Source organism: Euleptes europaea, chromosome 5, assembly GCF_029931775.1.
Source record: "Euleptes europaea isolate rEulEur1 chromosome 5, rEulEur1.hap1, whole genome shotgun sequence".
Lineage (NCBI taxonomy): Eukaryota > Metazoa > Chordata > Lepidosauria > Squamata > Sphaerodactylidae > Euleptes > Euleptes europaea.
Window position 1 is genome coordinate 94,104,864 of NC_079316.1, and position 13,656 is coordinate 94,118,519.

Consider the following 13,656-nt stretch of genomic DNA (forward strand, 5'->3'; position numbering starts at 1 on the left):
TGTCCCCCTTAAGGATTCTGTGGATGAGTCTGCCCTTTTTATGGTCTCTAGCTTATTAGACACTATGCCTTCCTTGATATACATAGCAACACCCCCTCCAATACACCCTTCCCTGTCATTTCTATACAGTTTGTAACCAGGGATGACTGTATCCCACTGGTTCTCTCCACTCCACCAGGTTTCTGTAATGCTCACTGTGTGTGTAAAGTGCCTTCAAGTCGCAGCCGACTTATGGTGACCCCTTTTGGGGTTTTCATGGCAAGAGACTAACAGAGGTGGTTTGCCAGTGCCTTCCTCTGCACAGCAACCCTGGTATTCCTTGGTGGTCTCCCATCCAAATAGTAACCAGGGCTGACCCTGCTTAGCTTCTGAGATCTGATGAGATCAGGCTAGCCTGGGCCATCCAGGTCAGGGCTCACTATATATATGTTTTCTCTTAAAACCATGCACTCTAATTCCCCCATTTTTGCTTGGAGGTTTCTAGCATTAGCATAGAAACACCTCCACACTGTTTCTCTCTTTCGACTTGCCTGTTTCTCTCTTTCGATTTTTTCCCATTCCCTTTTATGTCTAAGTAATTCCTATGTGGGCAATCTGAAGCAATTTTCCCTTTGTCCATATGCACTGAGTTTGCCTGAACTGGATGCTTCTCAGCTCCTGTCGGCTTTCCCCCCAGGTTCAGTTTAAAAGCTGCTCTGCCACCTTTTTTATATTACGCGCCAATAGTCTGGTTCCATCCTGGTTCAAGTGGAGCCCATCCCTTTTGTATAGGCCCGGCTTGTCCCAAAATGTTGCCCAGTTCCTTACAAAGGACGTGGTTTGGAGATTTTGCTTAGCGTAAAGGATAATTTTAAGACATCCCTATGAATTTAGCAAGTTTATTTTTTGGGGTGTGGACTCTATGAAAGGTACCCTTCTGTCTAATGTATGCACTGACAGGGATGGCCCAGGCTAGCCCAATATCATCAGATCTTGGAAGCTAAGCAGTGTTGCTGGTTAGTACTTGGATCGGAGGCCAGGGTTGCTATGCAGAGGCAGGCAATGGCAAACCACTTTTCTTCGTCTCTTGCCTTGGAAACCCTGTGGTGTTGTGATGCTCAGGCTAGTTAGCTGCGACTTGCTGGCACTTTCCACCACACACACACACACACACACACACACACACACACACACACACACACACACACGTCCTTTCAGTGCTATCCTAAGCACAGTTACACCTTTCTAAGTCCACTGAATGTACTGCAACTGTGCAAACATCAACAGATTCAGGATTTCTAAGTTTACATGTATCACAGCACTGAATGTTGCTTATCTTGTTCCAGTATAGTTCCAGCACTGATTCTTTGAAAAGCGTAATCCCTTGTTTTATTTAAAGAAGGAACCATTTCATCCTCCTACCCATATACCATTTGATTGAATCTGTTCCAATTTGTAGTTTTTTTTCTAGTTTTATATTTTATCTAAAACTTTCTATAAAATATTTTAGGCATACAATAAAACCATCGTTTACAACTATTGCCTTATAGATTTCATCCTTCCATAGGGAGGAAGATAAAATTCTGAACAAGCAGCCTTGGTACACTCCCTCTGCTTTTCCCAGTAGGCATGGTGTGGTGGTTGGACTGGGATCTGGGAGACCAAGTTCGAATCCCCACTTTGCCATGGAAGCTTACTGGGTGAACTTGGGCCAGTCACACACTCAGTCAACCCTATCTCACAGGGTTGTTGTGCGGATAAAATGGAGGTGAGGCAAATTATATAGGCCAGTATGGGCCCACACTGGGAAGAAAGGTGGGATATAAATGAAGTAAATAAATAAATAGAATACAGAATCAATTTTTAAAGTTAACATTCATATTTTTGCAAAAAAAAGACTTGTATAGGGACCATTGAAGTCAGGGTTGAAGTAATTGAACTGAGAAGGGTTGCTTTGTTTGTGATCAGTTAGAAATTGGCTGCATTTTTGTCCTCTTTTTAATTAGTAGGATTGATTCAGTTTTTTTCTTAATACTATGGAATAAGGACTACTTTCATAATGTTATCAAATTCTTTCTAAACCTGGAGCTAATTACTTTCTTAAGGTTTCTGGTGTTAAGAAGCCTTGCCTAGGTGTTTTCATGGTCTGAGGTGTGTTGCCCTTGCTTAGAAGCTGATTTTCTATATGATCATTTTTCTTCATATCATTACCAAGGTTTATGATTATATTCTTCTCATTGGTTTGTTAAGTAAGTGTTGATTTATAGCATTTTGCAATTCTTTGCTATGGCTGTTTCAGCTTTGTGATGACACCAATGAGATTTAGTTATGTGATCATCTGAAGCCCTCACTCTGTGATCTTTGGGTTTAAAGATCAGTGGAAACATGAAACCAGCAGCAGCGGAGAACACAATTGCTACTGGTCAATGAAAAGGACAAAATTGATCAGTGTCTGTGAGGGGAGAAGCTCCTATTTCAAACCCAAAAGGCTTGCCTGTGAATTGGTGACCTATTTTTTTTTTCTTTCAAAATGTCTCAATGAGCCTTAAACATTACCTAGTTTTCCCTTGGAAAACTTCAATTGTATTGGGTGCTTATATGAGATTTCCCATCCTGATTGGATTTCTTATTTACATTGTCTTATTTGCTATAACTATGTTTGGCAATAATACTATTCATTCATTATGAAGTGTTTAACTTCACCCTTGCCTGCCCCCCAAAAAAAGAAAAGAAAGAAAGATTCCTTCATAAAGGATTTCTGAGGAGTCTACATATGATGCCCAGCCGTGTAAAAATTATACTTTACAGTTGCCCAAATGCAGTTCTTCATCCTACTATACTCTTCTCCTGTTTATAAGACCTAAATCTTGTGTGGGCAAGTAATTAAGCTCTTTACCTCTTGATTGTATCCCTAATGGGATCATTAGCGATAGAGGGGAATGATTATGCATGAGATATTCTTTCAGAATTTAACAATAATTAAAGATGCTAGCAATCTGCACAGAAGATGTTCTGAAGCTATAATTGCATTTTGGCAAGTTCAGCGTGCATTGCTAGCATTCATTTCCTCTCCCTCTCCAGTAAATTATCTCAGCAGTTTGTGATAAGCTAAAAACATTTTGTTTGACAGTAGTTGACAGACTTTCTATAGATAAAGTTTTCCCCCCTAAACTAAAGCAAAGCAAAATGTTGAAGGCATATAAAAGGAATGCTTCAGTATACCACACTTGTATCTAAAAGGTTCTTCTGACTGTTCACATTTTGGGGTAAATCCTCTTCAAGTGCGGCACTCTGTAACATTTAAGGCTCTTGGATTAGACAAGATGTAGAAGGCAGCAGAGAAAACCAAAGGTCTGTATGATATATTAAAAAACAATCCTCAGATTAATAGATTGTAACTCTGTGAAATGCTGATTTCTCTCTTAATTCACAGAGGACAAATGTTACATCTAAACTGTTTGTAGCCAATTTGACTCCTCATTAAAGAAAGCCCGAGAGATTGCTCACATTTGGCATGCTCAGAGCTTCTGAGCACCTTTCTTCCAGTTTATAATGCACAATATTTCATTTTAAATGGTTTGGAGTCTCTCATCCCACATCCTTCTTGAGTTGCTTTCAGTTTTACAAGATGGGGAGGTGGCTCCGCTCAGCACTGGAAATGTTCCAGAAATGGGCTCTTAAAAAGTCATCTTTCCTTGTCATGAAGGGAGCTTTAGAGACTGAAGGTATCTTTATAATATTGGTTTGGTTAATATTGGTTAGGCTGTTACCACACCTTTCATTACAGCTTATTATCCTTGTGGTCTATCTGCAAGGTTTGGCTATGAATTCAAAATTTCTCACCACATTTCACCACTTTCACCGCTGTATATGTTATACCCGAGAACGTTTTTTCCCTGTCTGTACTTCCCAGTAAAATAAAAGATGTTCCGGGGGGAGGGAGCGTGGTGTCATTCGTGATGTCATGAATGCCCAAGATGCTCCCCCTTCTTCCCCTCTCCTTTTTTTTGTTTTTGTGCATGCACTCTAGCATTGGTGCAAAAGTGGGCTGTGATTGGCTGGGTTTCCTCGTTCCTCAGCTAGTTTGTGTGTTGTTTATATTTGTATGCCACTTTGTGAATCACCTCATTTGCATGGCATATAGAAAGACCCTAACTACAATGTCCATGCAGGCACATTCCCTCCCCTCCCACACACAGTCACAGAGCCGTTCTAATCACAGTGCTAATCTCAGAGCCACCGTCCTCAGGGGGGTTAGTCCTACGTTCCAGCGTTCCTTTGCTAGTCAAAATACAATGAATTAAAAAAAGTTCAGGAGGAACGGGGGGAGATGGTGTGATTGTGTGGTGTGGGAACCCTTTCAGAGAACGCTGAACTAGTTCTCGTTGCGGAGAAATGCCCTTAAAGGCAAAGAGCAACCAGTGCTGCCCTGCGAAGTGGAGTTGTGCATGGAATCCATGGCTGCCGCCGGCTCGCAGAAGGGGACGCAGCGCTCATGCTGCCAGTTAAAAGGACCCTGCAGCCTCCTCCAACTGCTCTCTCGCGCGCGCTGGCCCCCTCTCTCCCTGCCCTTTACTCCCAGTTTTATCAAGCTCACTCAAGTGGGAAACTCTCGTTACCCTGCCATCCCCAAATCCCACGAACAGGTTACAAAATGCATTTCAAGGAAATAAGAGATCAGATTTTTTTTTTTTTAATCAGGACCCTGCACAAATCAACAGGGTTAGTCCAACGCTCCAACGTTCCTTTGGTAGACCGAATGCAGTTAAGAAAAAAAATTTAAGCAAAGAAAATGATTGGTGGATGGAGAGGGGAGGGGGAAGGTAGAATGGGAGGAGAAAGGCTTTTCAGTGGATGTTGCCAACAGAAGGGCAGAGAAATGAGTAGTGTCTCCAACTTGTCCGCACTCCTGGGATTGTCATCTTTGAAACAGAGTAAGGAAATACATCGTCATATAAGCATTTGTTGAAAGCACGGACATTACACACTTTGAAAATCATTTCCAAGACCAAACGGAAGGGTTTTGGTGCCAACACACACAGATATGACGTTTTATTACACTTTGAAAATAGTAAGTGTTGAAACGACCCCAGATAAGTCATTCAACAGCCTGGCTGTACATGCAGATGAATGTGGCGGCAACATCATTGAGGAGGTAGTGTGGACTGTACCACTTCAGATTGGAGGGAAGGAGCTCTTTCTCCCAAAAAATGTCCATACAAAAATTCAAACCTTTAATGGCCTATAAACATTTCCATACGTTGATATTTCCTGTAATATAGCGCAACATAGCGCAACAAAGGCTAGGACAGAATTTATTCTGTATTTGCAGGGAGCTTTTACGCCAGGAAGCACTGAGAAGCTGACCCCATCTCTCCCCCACCGTATGAAGAGGTATGGCTCATTCTGCCACACTCAATCTGCTGCGGGTCTGAAGTGTGGTTTCCACAAGACAAAACAACTTACCCATAGGATGGGGGGAGGTGCCTTTTACTAGTTCCCCCACTTTGCCCCCCAGTACTGTTCATGAGGATCCTGTGTCTTTCAGGTGCTGTTTTTTGGGAATGTCAGTGGGCTGTAGGAGGAGGGGGAATTGGCAAAAATCGCCCCCTTAAGTGACAGAAGTGACTTAACATTGGTTGGAAAACCGCCTTCGGATTCAACCCATAATGTCCAACCCTGTCAATATGTTTGTTTGTTTGTTTGTTCGTTGGATCAAAGGACCTTACACAGTGCATCAATAAATGGGTAAAAATTCCAGTCTAAAGAAAAATCAAAATAAAATATATCAAGACACTCGGTGTCATGGCGTTCATGTCAGCAAGTTAGGGGACTGAATAAACGGTCTCCTTAGCTTCTGTGGGGCTACAGCAAAAAACAGCCATGACATATTTTCCTCATTATTTAACAGCACACAGATTTTCTTTAGGTCACATCCTTCTGTCACTCTAGCAATAAATGACAATAAATGTTTCTCCTTAGGCAAAGTATAAATTGAGCAATATAACAGATAGTGGCAGGCAGCCTCAATTTCCTGTTGACCACAGATTGGCATCTACTTGTGATTGGCATCTTGGAAAATCACCCTTCTAAATACATAGAGGGCATTGTCTGGAATCGAATGGCAGTGAAAGCCTTGCATGAGGGAGGGATGGTTCCGTTCAGTTATGAAAATAACTTCCTAATGAAACAGTGTAACTATTGGGGAGAAATGTGTAAATTTTGTCTTTCCCTTCCACCCCAGGTGGCTAATCTTGCTTGCTCGCAATCAACGAATGAAGATGGAATTAAAATTGTCCAAACGGCAGCCAGTCATGTGGAGACTTTGTGCCCCCAGGTATTTTGCTTCCTATAAGCATGCCACATGCATGCCATAATCTTCAATTTTGTATAACTTTCTCCTTGGCAGTCTATGTGTAAAGGGAAAATATTATATAATAAATGATTCAGTTGCTAGTATTTACAAAAATGGTATAGAGGAATAGCTAAGGTATGAGTATCTAACATAACTGCACAGCTTCCAATGTGCAGAGAATGTCTTGTCTTCCTGACAGTAGCATCTTGCTACCTTGTCCTTCTATGCTATCTGACCAGTGTAATCCCATTAAAAAGGGTTAGGAGCATTGCTTTCTGTGGGCTTCACCTCCTTTATCTCTCCCTGCCCTGAAGATTGTGAGTTCTTAGAGTAGAAATCCATGGTTAACTCTTGTGTACTTTAAATCCCTTTTGCCTGCTCAAAGACAGAGAGATCTAAACTGGGCAGTGAGAGTTAAAAGAAGCAGAACGTCTATCATGCAGGTGTGAACACAGAACATAAGGAGCTGCCTTATACTGAGTTAGACCATTAGTCCATCCAACTCAGTGTTGTCTGCTCAGACTCTTCAGGCTCTTAAGCAGAGGAATTTTTTTCCTAATCCTGGCAACCTGAAATCCTTTAACGGGAAATGGTAAAGATTGAACTTGGGACCTTTTTGCTTGCAACACTGGGGCTCTGCCACTAAACCACCTCCCCTGCTCCTTAATACTGGAGGGAAGCAATGGGTCCCTTCTGTTTCACTTTTCACTTTGGTTTCCTGGAGGAAGTTCTCTTTGACCTATTTTTATTAGTTAATAAATTAAAATGCAAATATGTTGATGTTGTTCATGCACAGGCCTAACAAAACACACCTTTGTATTTAAAAGCACATTTTACTTTGATCATATATTAATAGTAGTAGGAGTTTAATATGAAACTTCATTTTTACAGAACTAGACTGTATGTTGCCCTGAAAATCCCTCATTAGGCTGACATGGGCTGTATCCTCAAAGACAGAAGTGGCTTTGAGGTGTTTGAAGGAGCCAGGTGGAGAAAGGTGAAAGGAAATTGGTCCAATTGAAATTGGTCCATGTGATGTCATGGGGAGGGGGATATCTTTTTCCAAAATTCACTTTTTAAAATACAGCCACTGATTCCTCTTATTCTCTTTTTTCTCCTTTAAAGGATGGATTTCTTTTTCATTTTTCTTCAACTAGAAATCAATGCACCCTTTTGTAACTTCAGCCTTTGCAGTTGTTTTATGTTACACACCACAGGGTGGTGCTCTGGCAGGAGGATATGAAAGTTTGGGGAGACATGGCCTTCCTCTGAGCATCTACAGAGTAAAATTTTTAAATTTTGCACAACTTCCCTTCCTGCCCCCCCCAATTTTGATTTTTCTTTGATCAAAATGGCCTTGATTAGAAAATTCTTAAAAAGAGGAAAGGAAAAGGATTGTTGGATTTCAGGAAGAAAATGGGTAAAGAGGAAATAAGAGTTTTTCTCTTAACAACATTTTTTTTTGCCTCCAATATGCATTATGTACTTAGATTGAGTTGAGTTGTAAAGGAGCAGTTGGAGACCAAAGATATGTGTTCAACCTTGTTTGCTATTGTGCAGTGTGTGAATTTCTTTATTGTAACTCTGGTTTTGGAAAGATAATAATCAAAGTATGGAAGTCTGAATTATAGACAATCTTGAACTTTTAGGTCCTATTCATTTGAATAATAACAGTTTTAGTATTTCTGAACAGAATATACATTTCCTAAAGTTAAAAAAATGTTCATAGCATAAATTAGATGAACATGGATTTATATATTATATATGTCTCTCTGTGTGTATTCTTCATAGGTAGTGTGCCTGAAGATTATTTTATGTGCACAAAGCAAATTACCAGAGAAATCTGGATCTTGGGGATGAGCAAATGACTTTCTGTATTTATATTCTAATTGATTAGTAGCCAGCATACTCATGAATTCTAGTGTAAAGCCTATATGTAATGTAAAGCCTATGAATTCTAGCATAAAGTCTATATTTTCTGTGTATGACATTGGTCAGAAATTTGAAGACCACTGGACTCCCTTCTGCTCATCTTTCCCTGATGAAGAAGGACTTGCTCCAATGGATGAATTCCTTCAATAGTTGGAGAATGACTTTCTCCACTGGAGGAAAGCATAAAAGAGGAACCACTGGATCCACCTTAGGAGAAAAGAGTCACTGGATCCAACCTTGTATATTTATTGTCAAACTAAGATTATTGGAGTGGTTAGCCAAGAGAGTGGTTGAAGGCTGAGTCAGTGTAGGCAGTGGGTTAAGAAACAGGGATCTGAGAAAAGGATGGATAGGCTGAGGTAGGAGGTACAGATGAGTTAAGAAGTGGAGGGACCAAGGAAAAAGATTCTTTCAGCCCGTTCCTGAGTTTTTGGTGGCTGGAGGCGGCATGGTGCCTCCAAAGTCATTTCATGGCAGCCAAAAGACAAAAAAGAAAGAAAGAAAGAAAAAAAAGAGAGCCTTTTAGAGGCTTTGTTTTGTAAAAATGGGGCTTGTCGCCCCATAGAGAACAGCAATGCTGTGCCTGCTAAAAAGCAGTCGCAACAAAGCCATTCTCACCACTGGCGTTCCGGGCTGAACAGGGACAGGAAGCTGCCTACAGGCAGCTCTGCCCCCGGCACACCCTGAGATGCCCCCAGGATGCCAGAACGCCTCCCAGAATGCTGGCACAGGCCTTTACGCCAGTGGGATGCCAGAGGAAAGCCCAGCCGACATCCCGGGGCGATGCTGCTGGACTGGCATCTGGGCCTCCCTGCTGGCAATGGGGCCATTATTTTATTCATTTATTTTGAATATATCCTGAAACCCCTTTATTGGCTTCACAGTTTTAACAGATTTTAATATCTGTAGTCATCAAGACTTCAGGTAGTTTCCAGAAATACAGAAATGTGAGTATATTAGTTACACCAATAGTTATGAGATTCTGTTATTTGGGCCTAATATTTACAGATGCAGGGATGGGCATATCAAGGTCAGCCGTGTCAAGGAGAGATGATCTGATAAAGATGGGGGGAAAGGCAGTCTTTCCCACCTTTGCAATTTGTTTTTTTCCATTGGTAAGGGAGGATCTAACAATCCCTGAAGTCTTGCCACAATCTGTTACTTTCCATGATAACTTCTTGCTATCAAGTAATGGTACATCACTTCCTTATTCCCTATCAGCATTACTTCTATCTTGATTGGATTCAGTTCCATCTTGCTTCCCTTCATTAACTTGACCACTACATCTAGGCAGTGTCCTAAGATACAGCTTCTGAAGGCTTAGTGAATGAAACTGTGACACCCAACTTCAAAGCCAGTGCTGCGTAGTGATTAGAGCATTGGACTAGGATCAGGGAGACACAGGTTCAAATTCCCACTGTGCCATGGATGCTCACTGGGTGACCTTGGGCCACTCTCTCTCCCCCTCTCTTTCAGCCTAATCTACCTCACAGTCTTGTTGTGAGGATAAAATGGTGGAGAGAAGAATAATGTTGTAAGCTGCTTTGGGTCCCCATTGGGGAGAAAAGCAGGATACAGATAGCAAAATAAATAAAAGCTTTGGATAATCTCATTCAGTGTCCAACTATAAATGCTGAAGAAAATAGAACCTTTTTCATACTAAGGTGGTACAAGAAATTATGGGCATTATTCTTAATTTTACTCAAGTGTTTTTTTAAAACACTTTAATCATTACATGATTTAAGGTGTTGTATTAAAAAGAAATTTAGAAGACTACTATATGAATGATCAGTAAGCAGCTAAAGCGTTGTGCTAAACTGCAAAAAAATATAAAAATGGATGCATAATAAAAGCCCATGGAAGGAGAATGGCTTGTTAAAATGTGGCTTGTGAAGTTAATGTATAAATTAGCTGGTAGAATTAAGTTTAGGGTGGGGAATAGTACTTACACAGCATTTTGTGGTGGATTAATGAAAATGCATTAAATACTGGAAATAATATCAAGCCACAGGAAAATGTATGTTCACAGTTATTAGCAGTGTTGTATAATCAGGACCACTTAATGAATACGTTTTGGGGTTATAGAATTCATGTGTGACTATTGGTGAACAATGCTGTGACTGGCATAAAGGAGTATGGAGTTCAGTAATGGCCCCCGAGTGGTAGCCTGAGCTGGTTTAGTATATTTTGTTGTTTTGTAATTGGTTTGTTGCTGTGCATTGTTTGTTTTTATGCATTTACATAGAAACATAATAAAAAGAGCCCCTGTGGTTACGTGAGAGTTTGGAACTCAGCTACTTCTGATGCCAGTTTTGTCAGAGAACTGTCATGGGAAGTAAGTATGAGACCTCCCACATGATCTCAGCCTAGTGTTGCCAACCTCCAGGCGGTGCCTGGAGATCTCCTGGAATTACCATTTATCTCCAGATTACAGATATCAGTTCCCAGTATTATCCAGATCTCCAGATTACAGAGATCAGTTCCGAGTATTATATATCCTGATATATTATATATCTCTGGAGATCCACAACAGATCTCCAGAGATAGTTCCCCTGGAGAAAATGGCTCCTTTAAAGGTCAAATTCTATGGTATTATACCCCAATGAGGTCCCTTTCCTCCCCAAACTTGCCCTCCCCAGCTCCACCACCAAATCTCCAAGAATTTCCCAGTTTGGAGTTGGCACCCTATCCCTGATAGAGGTGTTACAAAACATGCATGGCTTACAGTCTAGTCTTATCCACATTTACCCAGAAATGAGTCCTGTAACATTCATAGGACTTACTCTAAAGTGAGTTAATTCAGGGCTGCAGCCTGAAACCAGCAAGGCAGTATTTACTATTACCAAATGTATGCTCAGTTTGGTTGAACATAATGACATAATTATGGCTTGATATACAGTGATGCAATTCGTGAGTCCTTGGACTACATTTGAAAACATTCTCACCCCACAACTCTTGTAAAATGTTTCATATACAACTACGTATGGCGTTTTGCTTATTTACTTGAACTCCTTCACAATGGGCTGTACATTATGGGTTCTCTGGAGAGGGCAGGAATCAAAGAAAAGCAAGCAGAACTTCCTAATGTACACTCAGGCTTCCCAAGATTTCTGTTCCATCTGCAGCCTTTTAGGCTTCTCAGAGTTGCTCCTGAAACTTGAAAACTTGCTATTTCCAGGTGGATCTCTACTGGGCTTCAACCCTCCCATGTGGAAGATGAGGAAAGGTACTGTACCATGGCCGAACAGAAACACAGGAAAGCTTGGGAGGGGCTGATCTCTGAATTTGTGCAGTTGGAAAGGCTGACAAATTTCTTAGTGAAACTCTGTTAGGGGGTAGAGCTTGAAGGAGAAAATGGATTATTCACCTTGGGTCACTTTCTTACCAATACTCCCTACCAATCTGTACTGACTAATTTCTACCCGTTTCTAGCATGACACTGGCCAGCCATTTAGCCAGGGAAAGCTGTTTAGCTGCTAATGCCCAATCTGGCAATCCTTTAGGCTGAGGGTTTCTTGCACCACCCAACATGGTGCCAACATCCCACCGTTTGAGAACCATAATGTTTGATACATGGTCTTCAAATGCAAACCATCATCGGGATTTCACTTCTTGTTGCCATCTTGTCAACATACTGGCTTGTTAATAGGTAGGCATATTGGAACAACCATCTGTTTTTTTATCCTTACATCCGCTGCTGCATTACAAAAGCATAAATATGCCGCATGTTCGTGTACACTAATGTTTTCCTTAATGGCATCTGTCTCTCTGCTTGTGAATTCTGTATGCTGTAATTATTTTTAATGTTACTGTCTAATATTATGTGACAATTAAAACACCAGTCACACAGTCTTATTTTGTCATTTCAGAATATTACAAAACCTGCTTGGCCAGTGTGCTAGAGGGGTGATAGAACTACATTTATTGTCAAAGAGTGGCTGTGAGGAAATTCCTAAACCTATGAATAAACTTGTCAAATAATTTGATGTTATACTAAAAAGAACATGTGAAAGAACATTTTTACCAAACAGATTCACCATAATCCAACTGCAGGTTTAATTAATTTGTTGAGCCCATTCTTATCCTGATACATTTTGATATGCATTTTCATTTTTATAATATGCATTTTATTCAGAATACTGTCTGCAATGGTGTACAATTGTGCTTTGGTATTAGATCTCCAGTAGGATAACCAGTTTGGGTAGTTTGATTTGGGGTCTTCCATCCATTACAGTACATCTGAAGCACCATAATTTTTCCTTCACAAAATGGGTATCATTCTTGCCGTTATGTAGGTGTCACTTCCCTTGTACATGTTCGGAGTAGTGACATAGGATGTTTTGAATAAGTTTTCCTTTTTGTGTTGGGGCATTAACTGGGGCAAAAGCCAGAGTGGTGTAGTACAGCAGATATCACTTTTTTTAGGAACCACCTGTAACTCCAACAAGAAAGGGGGGCAATTTTTAATTTGTTACTGTGTGTCCATGTTTTGTCTTCCCTTCTTTCCCGCCACTTCTCTCTTCTGATCCCCAATCTGGCCTTCTTTTTTAAAAAAAAACTAAGTTGGTGCAACCCACCTTAAACTGGGGCATGAGCATCTGGTTGAAACCTGGTTGGAGTTTTCGGTTTGGGTAGAAGAAAATGAGATTCGCCTCGCCACCCCTCAGTCATGAAACTCACTGAGGTAGCCTTGGTCAAGTTAGAATTGGACTGGGGCACAAATGCCATGTGACATCTTTCTCAACTTTGGTTAAGAGGTTGGGAGTCTGACTCAATAATCCGTATTCTCTCCTACCACCTCCCTTCTCAACAGTAAATCATCTCCACCCTTAGTTGCCACTGGTATTGAACATGAATGCGTTTACCATGGCTGTGCTGATATTTCTGTAGTTAAGATGGGGGGAGGGAGACAGGGGTTTCATTCCTGAGAAGGAAAACAAAAGTAGGAGGAACCACAGGCTTTTCTGAACCTGGCTCCTCATCTCTCAGCCATGTTTAAGAGGGAGCCAGCATTATGACTCAATTAGCCTTGTATCATAGGCTAACTTTAGGGCCAATTGGATGAGATGCTGAGAGCTCCATGAATGGAACTCCTTATCATTTTAATTGGTAAATAGGAGTTGTGGGAAATCTCAATTCAAGACTGGGGTAAAGGGGAGGCATTTCAACACTTTTCTTTCATGGTGTTACTCTGACTAAAAATGACCTCCTGGGGATGTTTTTTGCCTCATAAGGGAGAAAATTACAGGTTGCCTATTTGTTGGCTGTATATTTCTTCTTGCAGGGCAAATTGTAGCTACAGGCAGCCTTTGAGCAGGTGCTAGATGCCAACAAAAATTTCTCAGACAATCCATTCACAGGTTTCTGAGCCCTTATTTGAGTCTTATTTT

General features: G+C 41.0%; 1 protein-coding gene across 1 annotated transcript in view; it reads left to right on the forward strand.

Moving 5' to 3' along the window:
* The window catches only part of CTNNA3 (catenin alpha 3), a 955,294-nt gene that overhangs the window by 602,884 nt on the left and 338,754 nt on the right, over positions 1–13,656 (forward strand). Inside the window, exon 9 of the mRNA XM_056849344.1 lies at positions 6,224–6,316. Coding sequence (XP_056705322.1) covers positions 6,224–6,316 — 93 coding nt within the window. The remainder of the gene's footprint in view (positions 1–6,223; positions 6,317–13,656) is intronic.